The 15,247-nt window shown below is 48.8% G+C and overlaps 1 protein-coding gene across 2 annotated transcripts in view; it reads left to right on the forward strand.

The window, feature by feature from the left end:
* Positions 1-13,314, forward strand: part of EXOC5 (exocyst complex component 5) — a 34,420-nt gene extending 21,106 nt beyond the window's left edge. Inside the window, exons 8-19 of one of the 2 annotated variants that reach the window (XM_001511902.5) lie at positions 668-712; positions 822-962; positions 2,401-2,483; positions 3,299-3,508; positions 4,029-4,176; positions 6,138-6,246; positions 6,618-6,738; positions 7,358-7,444; positions 9,009-9,117; positions 9,598-9,813; positions 11,130-11,402; positions 12,093-13,314. In XM_001511902.5, coding sequence (XP_001511952.1) covers positions 668-712; positions 822-962; positions 2,401-2,483; positions 3,299-3,508; positions 4,029-4,176; positions 6,138-6,246; positions 6,618-6,738; positions 7,358-7,444; positions 9,009-9,117; positions 9,598-9,813; positions 11,130-11,318 — 1,458 coding nt within the window. In that variant the 3' untranslated portion in view covers positions 11,319-11,402; positions 12,093-13,314. The remainder of the gene's footprint in view (positions 1-667; positions 713-821; positions 963-2,400; positions 2,484-3,298; positions 3,509-4,028; positions 4,177-6,137; positions 6,247-6,617; positions 6,739-7,357; positions 7,445-9,008; positions 9,118-9,597; positions 9,814-11,129; positions 11,403-12,092) is intronic. The other variant, XM_007659516.3, reaches the window with a different exon arrangement.
* The last annotated feature ends 1,933 nt before the right edge of the window (positions 13,315-15,247 follow it).

Consider the following 15,247-nt stretch of genomic DNA (forward strand, 5'->3'; position numbering starts at 1 on the left):
AGTCCCGACTCTCCCACTGACCTTGGCCAAGTGACTCGACTTTGCGGTGCCTCAGTTTCCTCATATGTTAAAATGGCGCCGGAATACCTGCTCTCCTCCTGGGAGAACCACGTGGGACTGTCTGTAATAATAATTATAATGGTATTTGTGAAGCACGTAGGTACTGTACTAAGCGCCGGGGTGGATACAAGCAAATTGAGTTGGACACAGTATCTGTCCCATGTAGGACTGAGTCTCAATCCCCATTTTGCAGATGAGGTAACAGTCCCAGAGAAGCGAAATGACTTGCCCAAGGTCACACAGCAGACAAGTGGCAGAGCCAGGATTAGAATCTATGACCTTCTGATTCCCAGGTCCCTGGTCTGTCCACTACGCTGTGCTGCCTGTATCTACCCCAGTGCTTAGTACAGTGCTTGGCACGTAGTTAGGGCTTAAATACCGCAGTGATAATCATCATTATTACTATTATTATCATAAGTACTCCAGATCAGTTAATCCTCGTACCAAGTACTAACAATCCGGGGACAAAGTGGATTGGGAAAGGGCCCATTCCATGTTGGACTGTGTTAACCTGAACCCTTGATGTGCTAATATGTAGTAAAACTACTAGAAAAATGAAAGAAAAATTGCGCTTAATTATTTGACTGTCTTCCCTTCTCCCCAACAGGGTTATTCCCACTGTGTTGATGTTTATATAAAGCAGTGTCAGGAGGTAAAATACACTTTACTCTTGGAATTTTGCAATGGTTGATTGGTATATTAATGTGCTTTCCTTTTAACCGTTTATAAATAACACCCTGGGTCACGGTTTCACACTCTAGGGTGCCTACCTGAGAAGCGATATATTTGAAGATGCAGCAGTACTTTGTCAGCGGGTGAACAAGCAAGTTGGCGATATCTTTAGTAGTCCAGAAACCGTACTGGCCAAACTTATACAAAATGTGTTTGAAATCAAACTTCAGGTATTTCTAAACTCTTTATTCTCGATCCGTTTTCTCAGAATTCCTGCCATCAGAATCCTCCTTATCCTCCTCGTTCTTTTCAGCCCGTTCCATATTTTTTTTTTTTTTTAACTCAGAGGGTGTTTTTTTTCCTTTTTTATATATCCACCTGTTTTCCCCTCTCCCCACTCTGTTTTAAGACCACATCTTACTGTCTTTTCCTTAGTTACCCTCAGCCCTGTCATTTTCCCCAACAGCTCCCTCTCCCCTGTGGGCTTGACTTCTTTTACTTGTTTTTCCTTCAGTAACGACCCTAACGGACCGTGGGGTTTCATTGGCTCCACTTCTCCCTTTAACTGATTCAAGTGTTATTCAGCAGTTATGAAAGTGGTACTTTTTGTCAGTTTTTGAAAAACGATTCAAGGCAGGGGGAGGCGAGGCTTATTTCTGTGGCCTGGTCAGGCTTGGAAGTGACCTCTTGGCTTATCTGTGGGCCAATAATTGTTGACTGGTGGGTGAGGGGAACAGAATAGCCGTCTTAGTTCTTGTTCTGTTGGTGAGTCTCAGGGTGAAGGTGGAGTGGTGTTGGAGAAGCAGCGTGGGTCAGTGGAAAGAGCACGGGCTGTGGAGTCAGAGGTCATGAGTTCAAATCCCAGCTCTGCCACTTGTCAGCTGTGTGACTGTGGGCAAGTCACTTAACTCCTCTGTGCCTCAGATACCTCATCTGTCAAATGGGGATTAAGACCGTGAGCCCCACGTGGGACAACCTGATTCCCCTGTGTCTACCCCAGCGCTTAGAACAGTGCTCTGCACATAGTAAACGCTTAACAAATACCAGCATTATTATTATTATTATTGCAGCATGTTATTGGAAACTTTGTCATCTGTACAGATGGCAAAACTGTGCCACGTCTCTTAAAGATGACATTATTATCATTATTTTTCTAATTATTGTTATTAAGGTATTAAGCGCTCATTATACCGTTCTGGGGTAGATACGGGTTAATCAGGTCGGACACGGTCCCCGTCCTATACGGGGGGATTTCCCACTCTGAGTAGGAGGGGGAGCAGGAGTTGAATCCCCATCTTACGGCTGAGGAAACTGAGGCCCAGAGAAGTGAAGCGACTTGCCCAAGGTCACACAGCGGGCGTATGGCAGAGCCAGGATTAGAACCCAGCCCCTCGGGACTCCCAGGTCCGGGCTCTATCCACTAGGCGACTCTGCTTCCTACGAGATGTGGAAGATGGACAGGACGGGGAATATGGGAAATGCTCGCTTGTGATTAGAAGTTTGTTCTTTTTCCACTTCCCACCTGGGTGTCTCTGATTCACTTTGAAAGAGTGATGTCTTATAAAAATAGATGAAAAACCATTGTGCTGTATAGATTATTTAAAAAGGGGCTTTTTTGGCAAGGTATAGGTGGTATTTTTTCAACTAAAATCTGTTTCCTCGTTTTAGACTTTTGTGAAGGACCAGTTGGAAGGCTGTAGGAAGTCTGATGCAGAGCAGTACCTTAAAAATCTCTACGATCTATACACGAGGTAGATCGGTTTTTCAACCTTTAACATTTTGTCCTGAAATTGTAGCAACTGTTCAGGTTTACGTTGGGGAGGTCGTGTGACTCAGCTCTTATAAAAGCGATTGCGTATTTCTAAATAGACTAAGGCATCGCTCGCGACGTGCAGGCACAGATTCCTTCTGCAGCTGCCGGGGCTCGGTGTGTGTCCCGCTGAATCCACAGATGAGCCAAAGCTCCCTAAACCCTGACGGGGTCCCGTAGGATCTTTCTCTGGAGGTGCTGGTTCCGCCCGGACTCCCGAGCACGTGTCTAGTCCCAACGATCAGCCTGTGTCTGACCCGATTACCCTGTGCCTGCCCCGGTGCTTGTCACAGAGTTAGTGCTTAATGAGTACCACGATTATTTTTCCGTGCATTTGAGACTGATTCTAAGTTTCTCCCGCCGTAAGCCACTCCGGGGCCACTTATTCAGCAGCTTCCAGTTCTCATCCGTAGATAGGGGAGTTGAGCATCCTGACCCGTACCAGGTTTTGGCGGGACAACCTGTCGTCGCTTGCCCGGAGCGTCTGCTAGTGTGGTGAATTTAGCTGAAGACGACAAGGCCTCTTCCCTCAGGGAGGCCGCAGTCTAATGGGAGAAACAGTCAGCGCAAAAGAGAACGCAGTGCTGAGGCGAGAAGGGAAAGAGAAAAGCCGGGTCACTTGCTGGGTAGATAGTTGGGGCAGCTAGAGGGGACCGAGGCGGAGAAATCCTATCGGAAAAGGCACTTTAATTCCGCAACAGAGTATAAACAAATGCATCTTTACCCCCCCCTCTCTCTCTCTCTCCCCCCCGAAAGAACGACCAACCTTTCCAGCAAGCTGATGGAGTTTAATTTGGGAACGGATAAGCAGACTTTCTTATCAAAGCTTATCAAATCCATTTTCCTTTCCTACCTGGATAATTATATCGAGGTGGAAACGGGTTACTTGAAAAGCCGAAGTGCTATGATCCTGCAGCGCTATTATGATTCCAAAAACCATCAGAAGAGATCTATTGGCACAGGCGGGTGAGTCTCTGCATTGAATATCGAGCTGCGGGCATTTCGAAAGTCCGGGCGGGCGTGTGTGTGTGTGTAGAGAGGCAGAAAGAGAAAAGAGAGAAAACTATATTGGAAACTTGGAAATGATATGTTGGAAAGCTAATTCTAATGTTTACGAGCCAAGGAGAACGCGCAGTCATGTTTACCAACCTGCAAACTGCACCTCTCTTCCCAGATGAGAGTAAAATATAGACTTTAGGGGAGAGAGAGAATGACAAGGGAAGGTCTGGCTTCACAGCTTGCTGTTTCCAATAGCGCCCGCCCTGTTGCAGACCCAGAAAAAATAGCAGCAGCTTGTGTTTGGCGATATTCATTCCCTGACAGTTTGGGTCAGTTCGGGCTTCTCTGATATCCTCTAGTGGATCCCCAAATGCGTAAACGTATCCGCTAAATGCCAGTTTTTGAGATCTTCTAGAATTCGGCTAATGCAATTTTGCATTTATCCCCCCGGACCCGGTAAAAACGGCCTATATTTGTGATGTTCTAGTATTCAGGATCTGAAGGAGAGAATTAGGCAGCGTACCAATTTACCCCTGGGACCAAGCATCGACACCCACGGTGAAACCTTTTTGTCCCAAGAAGTGGTGGTTAATCTCTTACAAGAAACGAAGCAAGCCTTTGAAAGATGTCACAGGGTAAGAAGAATCATGCATTAATTCTGTCTGTGTGGTTAAGTGGTTTGTTTCCCCAGGTGAAATTCAAGTGAATACCTTCCTCCTTTTTGAGAACAAGTGTTTTTTGGGTTTTTTTTTTCTTTTGGGGTTTTTTTGTTAGGTTTTTTTTGTAACTGACTCTTCACAGATGACTAGTCGAGGCTGAAACTTTCCTGATTATGGTGAATCAGCCCTTCAGGTTTCTGTAGGGGTTGAGGAGTGGCTGCCGACCTTGACAAAGAGTGTGAGCTTCTAGCAGTCTAAAACAGCCTTTTTAACATTTTCTTATTATTTAAGGCACGGGAGTCCTTAAAACAAGTTTTGAAAACGTGATATAAAATGTTCCGTTTTACTTGCTGTTTATATCCTTTTTTCTCCACACCCCCACCCCCCGCCACTTTTAAAATAATAAAATAACTTTTTGGCAGTTTTTCAATTATTGTCTTTTACATTTGAAAGCAAGCCAGTGGGCAGAAGAAGAAATCATCCTAGATGTGTATTGTTAATGATCTTTAACTTTGTCTGCTTTTATAAATACGCGTAAATAACGTAGACTCAAATGTCATTAGTAGTCTTAAAATTTTTAGATTTTGATGTTCATTTCTTGGGCCAAGATTTTGGAAATTTTACCTAAATCTTTAAGCTGAATTGTGCAGTTCAATCATTCAGAAAGCCTTTAACTTTTCAAATATACGACCAGCCTGAGTCGTCAAGATGCCGTCGAGTTGTTGTCTGTTCCAGTGTGAACGTTTAAAAGCCAGACCACGTTTTACGATAGAATCGATGAACTCTAATGTCTTGGTTTTCTCATTTTGTGGAAACCCCCCAATTTTTCAAATAAGAAAAGTGGAAAGGACTCCAGGCAGTCCACTGAGTGATTTCCCTCTTCCTGCAGGTGATAGTAATGGGATTGCTCTTCTCCGCAGCCATATGGAGTAAGGGTTGTGTGAATTTAGGAGGGAAGAGGCCAGTGAGTCAATCGGTGACTCCTCTCTCTCATTCAAGCAGCGTGGCTCAATGGAAAGAGCCCAGGCTTGGGAGTCAATGGTCGTGGGTTCGAATCCCCGCTCTGCCACTTGTCAGCTGTATGACTGTAGGCAAGTCACTTGACTTCTGTGTGCCTCAGTTACCTCATCTGTAAAATGAGGATTAGCTTGAGCCCCACGTGCGACAACCTGATTATTCTGTATCTACCCCGGCATTTAGAACAGTGCTCTGCACATAGTAAGAGCTTAACAAATACCAACATTATTATACACATACCCAAAGTTTATTTGTTCATATTAATGTCCCTCTCCCCCTCTAGGCTGTAAGCTCATCATGGGTGGGGAACATAATAAGAATTATGATACTTGTTAAGCGCTTACTGTGTGCCAAGCACTGTTCATTCAGTGATATTTATTGAGCGCTTACTACGTGCAGAGCACTGTACTAAGCTCTTGGAATGTACAAATGGGCAACCGATAGAGACAGTCCCTGCCCTTTGACGGGCTTACAGCCTAGTCTGTTCTGAGCGCTGAGGTAGATACAAGGTAATCAGGTTGTCGCGTGAGGGGCTCGCAGTCTTAATCCCCATTTGACAGATGGGGTCACCGAGGCACAGAGAAGTCGAGTGGCTTGACCAAAGTCACACAGCTGACGGAGCCGGGATTAGAACCCATGTCCTCTGACTCCCAAGCCCGGGCTCTTTCCGCTAAGCCACGCAGCTTCTTCAGTTCCCTCATCCAGCTAAAATGGGGATTAAGACTATGAGCCCTACGTGGGACATGGACTCTGTCCGACCCTGTTATCTCCTGTCTACCCCAGAGCGTAGCACAGTGTCTGGCACATAGTGAGCGCTTAACAAATCCCACAGTTATTCTTCGGTTGTCCGTGTGCAGTGTGCAAAATAATTTCGATGTTCTTTCAGACCCATGTGAAGGATTACATTTTTGTTTTTAAAGCTCTCCGACCCATCTGATTTGCCAAGGAATGCGTTTCGAATTTTTACTATTCTTGTGGAGTTTTTGTGTATCGAGCACATTGATTATGCCTTGGAAACAGGACTCGCTGGTAAGTACTGTGCTTGCTTTCTGAAGTATATGTCCTGGAGCATGCTGGAAATGGTTTTTAAACTATGAATCACCTTCCTAATCTCAAGATAAATTTGTAGCCCTTTGGTGAAGTATACTGTTTATGGATCGGACTTAAAAGTCCGATTCACAGGAAACGTATTCAGTGTTGTTTCAGATACGCAGTTATTCCCAGCTGTTATTTGACGATTCAAATAGTACAACTAAAGACACTCACCGGGAACATTGGGGAAATGTATTTTTTCCGCCTTTCTTCGTATCACGTAACCGTCGACTAGCGTTAACGTAGGGCAAGACGGATATTTCTTCGTGAACTCTAATCTGTTCTTTTTCTCCTCTCTCTTTTCATAGGAATTCCTTCTTCTGATTCCAGAACCGCAAACCTGTACTTTTTGGATGTCGTGCAGCAGGCCAATACTATTTTTCATCTCTTTGACAAGCAGTTTAATGACCACCTCATGCCTTTGATTAGGTCAGGCAGATGTTGCGATTTGCACTGGTCTCTCGCTCGACTCCAAATATGTAGAGAGTTCACTTGTGTGAGGGCCAAGCGAGCTCACGGACTGTGGGATGTGAAGTCGGGGACTTCAGGGACGCCGGGGCAACCGGAGAAGCACGCGGGGGGGCTCTTACTTCTAGGCAGAGCATGGGGCTGGCAGACAGGAGGCCCAGGTTCAAATCCCGGCTGTGCCATTCCCTGCCGTACGCACTGTGTCCGACCCGATTATCCTGTATCTGGCCCGGCGCGTAATGCAGTGCCTGGCACGTAGTAACCACTTAAAAAATCCCATTAAAAAAAAAAAATGTATTGGCAATGCAACGCATGCAGTGACTTCCTAGACGACGGCAGAATAACTTTGACGGGGGTAGGTGGGAGGAAATGGATGGGAACTCTCCCCGAGAACTTTTCTTCTCCCTCCTGTTCCCCCAAAAGAACACCTTAACTACGTTGGGCAACGAGTAAAGACCGCCAGCTTCGTTTCACTACGTGTACCTGTACGGCGGGAATAGAAATGAGGGCGGGCGTGAACCTTTTGGCATAGGGATCGTTTAACGACTGCACGGGTTTTCTTCCTTGCAAATTCTCCCAGCTCGTCTCCAAAACTGTCGGAATGCCTCCAGAAGAAAAAAGATATAATCGAACAAATGGAGATGAAACTGGACACCGGCATCGATCGGTAAGTCGGGGTGGAAATTTTACCGCGTGGATCCCCTGAATCTTTTTTTTTTTTTTTTTTTAAATCGATCTGTGAAGTAGTTTTGTGTTTGGTGTGGTTTTAAACCCGGGTGCAGCTGCATACTTTGAAACCACTCTCCTTCTCTTAGATAGCCACCTCCACCTCTTCGCCCCGTGGGGTGTGGGCACTTAGCACAGGGTGCATTGGGCAAATCAGTGGGTGAAAGGTCCAGGAGGGGTTGCGGGAGGGAAAGTTGCGGGTAGTCAGTGATACGATGTTAATCACTGGGGTGGATGTCACGGAGGGCGTCAACTGCACAGTTCTGTCATCCATTCCGTCGTATTTACTGAGCGCTTCCGTTGTCCCTGTTGGAATCGGAACCCGAGCCAGACGGAGTACTGGTCCGACCCAAGCATGGCGTGGCCTACAGCCTTCCGAGGGATAAATCACCACGTAACCTGATCTTCTCTAGGGGAAATCATCTCTGTCCTTTTCGATTTTTCTCGTGGGCCTCACTGCAAGAGAAGCAGCGTGGCCTAGTGGAAAGAGCGCAGGCCTAGGAGTCAGACGACCTGGGTTCTGATTCCGCCCCGTCCGCGCTGTGAGATCTTGGACAGGTCACTTCGCTTCTCTGGGTCGTGGGTCCCTCATCTGCAAGGTGGGGACTTAATGTCCGTTCTCCCTCCGACTCAGACTGTAAACTCCGTGTGAGACGCGATTATCATGTATCTACCCCGACACTTAGTTCGGTGCTGCCTGGCGCTTAACAAGTACCACAGTTATTTTAACCACACTCTGGGTCTTAGTGTGAGAAGTAGCACGTTCGAGTGGAAGGAGCTTGGGCCTGGGAGTCGGAGGACCCGGGTTCTAATCCCAGTTCAGCCGCTTGCCTGCTGTGCGACCTTGGGCAAGTCGCTAAACTTCTCTGGCTCCCGTTTTCCTCATGTGTAAAATGGGGATAAAATGCCTGTTCTCCCTATCTTATAGACCGTTGTCCCCATGTAGGATAGAAATCGTGGCTGACCTGATTATCTTGTCTCTCCCCCCAGTACTTAGTACAGCGCTCGGCACATGGGAAGCGCTTAAACAACACCCCAGTTATTATTGTGATTATAATTAACGATGGCTTCCCTTCATAAGCGGGCAGTGCAGCATTCAGGCTTCCTGTGGTGAGCACGAAGCCTCTCGTGGAAAACAGCGGTCGAACCTCGGTCTCCTCTCTCCACTCCCAGTGTGGCCACCCCTGAGGATTTTTGGGGTGCAGAGTGGTCACCCCAGCCTTCCGGCTCGGAGCTAGATGGGGGACCGTGACGTTTCTCCCCCCAGTTATCCGGGAGGGGAGGCTTGAACCACCGTCTCTAAGAGGGGGCAATCCATCTCTTCCCAGAATTCAAACCTCTTTCATTAATTCAGATGAATTAAATCAGTGGGGGTTCCCTTTTCTGGATTTTTTCCCATTAGCCGGAACGTGGGTTCTTTTGACTATTTGGTTCAGAAAGTAAAGCCAAGTCGTAATAAATCGTTTAGTCAAGCCTATATGCCATTTTTTTTTTCCCTCCGAAAGGACACTGAATTGCATGATGGGGCAGATGAAACACATCTTGGCTGGTGAACAGAAGAAAACTGATTTCAAACCAGAAGATGAAAACAACGTCTTGATCCAGTACACTAATGTGAGTACGACTTCGTCTGGTTTTGTCCGTAAATCATGAAGGTTTCATGTATTTTGAAGAGGAAATGGATATCCTGAGTACTGCTTCGGATTTTCCTCGTAGCTGTTGATTTTCTTCTGTGGTGTTGCTTGTACAAAGGATACTGGAGAAAAGTGCTGGAGAAGCAGCGTGGCTCCGTGGCAGGAGGCCGGGCTTGGGAGTCAGAGGTCGTGGGTTCTAATCTCGGCTTCGCCACTTGTTGGCTGTGTGACTTCGGGCAAGTCACTTCACTTCTCTGGGCCTCGGTTCCCTCGCCTGCAAAATGGGGGTTACGACTTGTGAGCCCCTCGTGGGACAATCCGATCCCCTTGTATCTAACCCAGCGCTTAGAACGGTGCTCGGCACGTAGTAAGCGCTTAACGAAGACCGTCATTGTCGTCATTAGTATTATTACTAAGGGATGTGAGTTGGTTTGAGGGAAGTTTCCCAATTGTTCTGCAGGCCTGTGTCAAAGTGTGCGGCTATGTCAGGAAGCAGGTGGAAAAGATTAAAAATTCCATGGATGGGAAGAACGTGGACACCGTCCTGATGGAGCTGGGAGTGCGTTTTCACCGGCTTATTTACGAGCACCTACAGCAATATTCTTACAGTTGCATGGGTGGCATGTTAGCGATCTGTGATGTGGCCGAATACCGAAAGTGTGCCAAAGACTTCAAGGTGAGTGGATTTTTTTTTTGTCTAAACGACCACCAGCCCACTCGTTTCCGGCATCCCGTTCGGCATTCGCCGGGAAGGCGGCGTGGCCTGGTGGAAAGAGGATGGGGCTGGGAGTCAGGTCAGCTTTTAGCCTGCCGCGGGCCCTGGGGCAAATCACCTACCCTCTCCGGTCGGCGGTTTCCTCATTTGCAGACTGAGGATAGCATCCCTGCCCTCCCTACTTCTTAGACCGTGAGGCCCGTGTGGGGCGGGGACCGCTTCGGATCCGGCTGCGTCTGGCGGGCTCGAGCGATGCGGCCCGAGAAGAACGAGTACTCGCGGCAGGCCGGCGGGGTCACGTTAATGCGGCGTTGCTAACTCTTTCTAGCTTGTGTAGCTCGGAACTACACAAAACTCTCTTTTGAAAATTCCGCCCTTTAAAAAGAGATCGGCATGGGCCTTGAAATCGTCGTTTGTGGGTCCGTTGGGAGGACGCAAGCCCCAGGTTAGCTATGAGTGCTCGCTCTGGTGTTCGAGTGGACAGAGTTGCTGCTCAGCACCTAGACTTGAGTAGCAGGATAAAATCTAAAATCCTGTGCCCGGCGGGAACCCTCCCAGTGCGGCATTCAGACACCACCTCCCAAAAACCATCTCCCACGGCTGAATCCCGCCTCTTGGGGGAAAAGCTCCGGAGTCGGGATCCCCAGCCTCTTAACCTGTCCCGCTGTCTCCCAGATCTCGCCGGTGAGGAATTCTTAACTAACCCGTGTCCTCCGGTCTGCCGCTAACACCTGTTTCCACGTCTAGTGTTTCAGTAAAGGCTCCGAGCCAGGAAACTTAAAACCGGCCTTTTCGAGTTAAAAGCTCCCGCCTCGACTGCCATTGGAGGATTTTGCGAATCTGCGGTGTCTGAAAGGGAGGTCGTTGTGAAAGTTGCACCTTGAAAAGCCCGGGCTGGGAGAAGCGGCTTTAGAGTTTGTGTTAGTGACTAGAAATGTTCCCCATTGTCCCACAGATTCCAGTTGCGTTCCCGAAGGTTCGTTTCTTTGTTGCCTGCAAAGAGTCACCCTTAATCCGAACTTATCCCGCTCTGAGGTTCTGCAATTGTTTCCGTTGCTGTAGTCTTTCAGAAGAATCCGTTTTCGTTCGCATTCAGCGACCTTTGTTTCCGATCACCGCCGTGTGGCCTTTTAAAGGTGATCGGGCGACCGCAGAAGCGAAGGACAAATTGGTTTCGGTAGAAAACGGGCGGAAGCGATTAGGCGTGCTTCTCTTTGAACTTGTGGCTGATGGTCTGGTTTTTTGTGTGTGGTTCCCTCCCTCTCCTCTCGCCGCAGATTCCGCTAGTATTGCAGCTTTTTGACACGCTGCACGCCCTCTGCAACCTCCTGGTCGTGGCCCCAGATAACTTGAAGCAGGTCTGCTCGGGAGAACAGCTTGCCAATCTGGACAAGAACATACTCCACTCCTTCGTGCAGCTCCGCGCCGACTACCGATCCGCCCGCCTGGCTCGCCACTTCAGCTGAAGCCCAGCCGGCAAGAGCGAAGCGGTGTACCGAGCCCAGCCCCGAACTTTGAAAAGCACAGCGGGTTCGGCCCCGGAAATCTCGGTTGTTCGGTTTGGGGTTTGTTTTGCGGGGGCGGGGGGGGGGGGAGTTGGATGACAGAGTAGCAGCCAAGTTTCCACCTGATTTTTGCTTAAGTGAATGAAAGGAGCTCAGTCCTTCCTTCTTGACACTTCTGTCCCCGGGTAGTTCCGTTCCACTCTTGCTGCTGTAGAAGTCAATTCTGGAGCGAGAGTTGGTCACCGGCTTGGTTCTGGACGACGTTTTCTGGCGGGGAGGCTCCGACGGGGTTTCTTTCACCGCTCTCGATGGGCTCCGGCTTCCCCCTCTGATAAAGAACTGAGCCGAAGCCTTCCTCGCCGGTTTAATGCCTTGCAACTTCAGCCCAGCTAATGATCGGTCAGATGAGTTGAGGCGCGTCTGGATCGTTTTGTCATCTTTCCGAGGGCTTTTCATTCGCTGGGTGGAATTTTTCCAAAATGCAAAGGTAGCTTCAGCCCGACAAAGATGCGCTTTCTTCCGTGCACCAATAAATGACCTCACTAGGTGGGTGAAAAGTTGGATGCAGGCTTCAGGCAGGAGGGCACCCAGAACAGTTTGGATTTCTAGTTTTACCTCCGGTACTCCGGTTTACATAGTACACTAACGTTGACCTTTTTCTAATAAACGAATTCAGCCCCTCCGCAGGGGAGCGAACCTCTCTTGAAGGCCCACTTTTGTTTGTTCTCTTTCAAGATCACAAAGGAAAGACCTGGATGAGCACGGCTCGAATCTGCACCCAAGGAAAACGTGCACTTACCCATATTTAACACCACCGCAAGCTTTTAAAGCTTTCTCTCTGGCAGCAGAGCCCGCCGGCTAAGTAGCGAGAGACGGACGATCGCACCGAGACGTCTTCTCTTCCAGTTAATGGATTGGGGAGTGGAAACACAAGCGAAATCGCTCGAATCTTGGAAACAAATCAGATTAGCCCGAGTCTCTCCTCCTCCCTTCCAATCTCTGCCTTCCTCCGGCCTCCGGGCACATAAACGCGTGATCGGCGCCAGCGACACGGATCTAGCCGGTGTAGCGTGGCGATAGTGAAATATCTTGGTAACTCTCCCGACGAAAGGAGATCTGAAAGATAACTAACCTGCTTCCGAATGTGTTCTTTCAGTGGGTATTCCCTCTCCCAATTTCCCACAGACACGTTATCTCCCACGGTCTTGTCCTGCTCTCTATCTCTTCTTACAGGATTCCTCCCCCACCCCCCCCAGTTTTGGCAAGCGGGTTTTCTTCTGAAAAATCTGTTCTCCGGTGTTCAGTTATCCCTATCCAAATTCCTAAAACTTCCAGATCCAGACACCGGTTACCGGCGCCAGCCACTCCTGCCTGGTTCTCCTTCACTGTCTTAGCACGGTATTATCGAGGTGAGCGCGGGAAGTGCGTTATGCCAGGCCCTGTCAAAGCGTTGCGGGAGATTGGGGCAGCTTCAGAGAGCTGCAGAGTTCTTCTGTTGGTTGGCCAGGATGGAGCCATAGCAAGCTTTGGACTCCGGAGAAAGGCAGAGGCGTGTACAGTTGCCATTTCAAAAAGCTCTGATGTGCATTCAGAGGACACCTCCGTCGCTTAAAAGCCAACAGTTTTAAGGCGGAGGTTTTGCTGGCCATTTAAAGATCCTTGGACAGGGCACCAATCTGTAGACGCTTGGCACATTATTCAATAAACGTTTTAAGACTTCCCACCCAGGTGCGGTTCGAAAGTCTTCGGTGGGGATTTTGAATTCATCGGCAAAGGTGTAGAATATATTTTCGTTGTTTCTTAAATCCTTTGGTAGTTGGTTTTTTTCTATGCTTGAGTCCCGTGCGATACCCTGCCACCGGGCCCAAAAGAGGTTGGTTGGTGACAGAAGACACAAGGTGAATGCTTACAAATGTTGACCTGTAAACATTTCGGCTCAATAAACAAATTGACTCGAGGTGTTTCTGGCATTTCATTTTTACGTTTTCCACCTATCACGCTTCATTTTAAACATAACTTCAATTCAGAAGATATTATCGTGGAGGGTGGGCGGGGTGGGTTACTTCTTCCTTTTTCGCCTTATAGGTGTTACCCCACAATGCAGGGAGATTATAGAGAAGCAGCTTGGCTCAGTGGAAAGAGCGTGGACTTCGGAGTCAGGGGTCATGAGTTCAAATCCCAGCTCTGCCACTCGTCAGCTGTGTGACTGTGGGCGAGTCACTTCACTTCTCTGGGCCTCGGTTCCCTCATCTGGAAAATGGGGATTAAGACCGTGAGCCCCTCGTGGGACGACCTGATTCCCCTGTGTCTACCCCAGCGCTTAGAACGGCGCTCTGCACGTAGGAAGCGCTTAACAGATACCAACATTATTATTATTAGAGTCTTTGAAAATGTGACCGTCTCCAGAACGGCTGGATCGTGGAGTTTGTTCTCCCCCAGGCTCACGTTATAAATTCAGATCTGCCCCGGACCTCTGCGTAAAAGAAAATTGTGTCACGGGCTGGCTGTGGTAATAATAGATACCGCTAAACTGTGGTTTAATTTTTGTTAGTCATTCAGAGCGTGACGTCGCAACACGGTGAAGGGTCGCAACACGACGACGAGGCTGTGTAGTGGAAGCCTGCGCTGGCGACGGTGGCTTCTCGTCGTTAGTGAAGCACATGTCCCACTGAGGGTGTAAACCAATTTTCTTGTCTTCGTTAAAGACCTCCAAGTAGGCTGATCCCTAATGAACACCTCTGCGACTCTGAACTCTTTTCAATGGTATTTGTTAAGCACCTACTATGAGCCAGGTACTGTAGTAAGCACCCGGGGTAGGTGCCAGATAACCGGGTTGGGCAGAGTCCGTGTCCCACGTGGGGCTCCCGGTCTTAACCCCCATTTTACAGATGAGCTAACTGAGGCACAGAGAAGTGACTTGCCGACTTGCTCCCTTTGCTCTTGCTCCCAGCCCCACAGCACTTGTGTCTATCTGTAATTTTATTTATCTGTACTGATGCTTGTGTCCTGTCCCCGTCCCCCCCGCCCCCCAGACTATGAGCCGGTTGTGGGCGGGGATTGTCACTGTTTATTATTTTGTTCTTTTCCAAGTACTCAGTACAGTGCTCTGCACGCCGTAAGTGCTTACTAAATACATCTGAATGAACTGAGTGTAGGTCATAAAGCAAAGAAGCGGAGGAGCTGGACTTTGAACCCAGGTCCTTCTGACTCCCGGACCCGTGCTGTATCCGCTAAAATAACGTTAATAATGTCGGTATCTGTTAAGCGCTTCCTACGTGCCGAGCACCGTTCTAAGGCGCTGGGGTAGACGCAAGGGAATCAGGTCGTCCCACGTGGGGCTCACAGTCTTCAGCCCCATTTTACAGATGAGGTCACTGAGGCACCGAGAAGTGAAGGGACTCGCCCAGAGTCACACAGCCGACAAGTGGCCGAGCCGGGATGCGAAACCATGACCTCTGACTCCAAAGCCCGCGCTCTTTCCACTGAGCCACGCCGCTTCACTACACCATGCTCTTTACAAAGCCCGCCTCCCAGAGCCTTACAGGTTAACTCGCCCAAGCCTGGGCGTCAGGATTCCCGGATTCTGGTTCCGGCCGCGGCCCCCCGTCTCCCACCTTCACCTCCTCGGCCCCTTCACCCAGAAGGAGCCGCCACGGACCAGCTGATGCTGAGCGGAAGCAGTTTCCGGCGTGTAGATTGAGTCCTACCACCACCTGCCTCTCGCACCCAGTACCTGCCTCTCGCACCCAATCCTCCTCTCGCTAGCGCAGAACCCCTCTCCTCTCTTTCACCTTCAACTCCAAACCCAGCAGCCACCATGGCAGTTCTTAATAATAATAATAATAATAATGATGATGTTGGTATTTGTTAAGCGCTTACCATGTGCAGAG

Source organism: Ornithorhynchus anatinus, chromosome 14 (genome assembly GCF_004115215.2).
Source record: "Ornithorhynchus anatinus isolate Pmale09 chromosome 14, mOrnAna1.pri.v4, whole genome shotgun sequence".
Lineage (NCBI taxonomy): Eukaryota > Metazoa > Chordata > Mammalia > Monotremata > Ornithorhynchidae > Ornithorhynchus > Ornithorhynchus anatinus.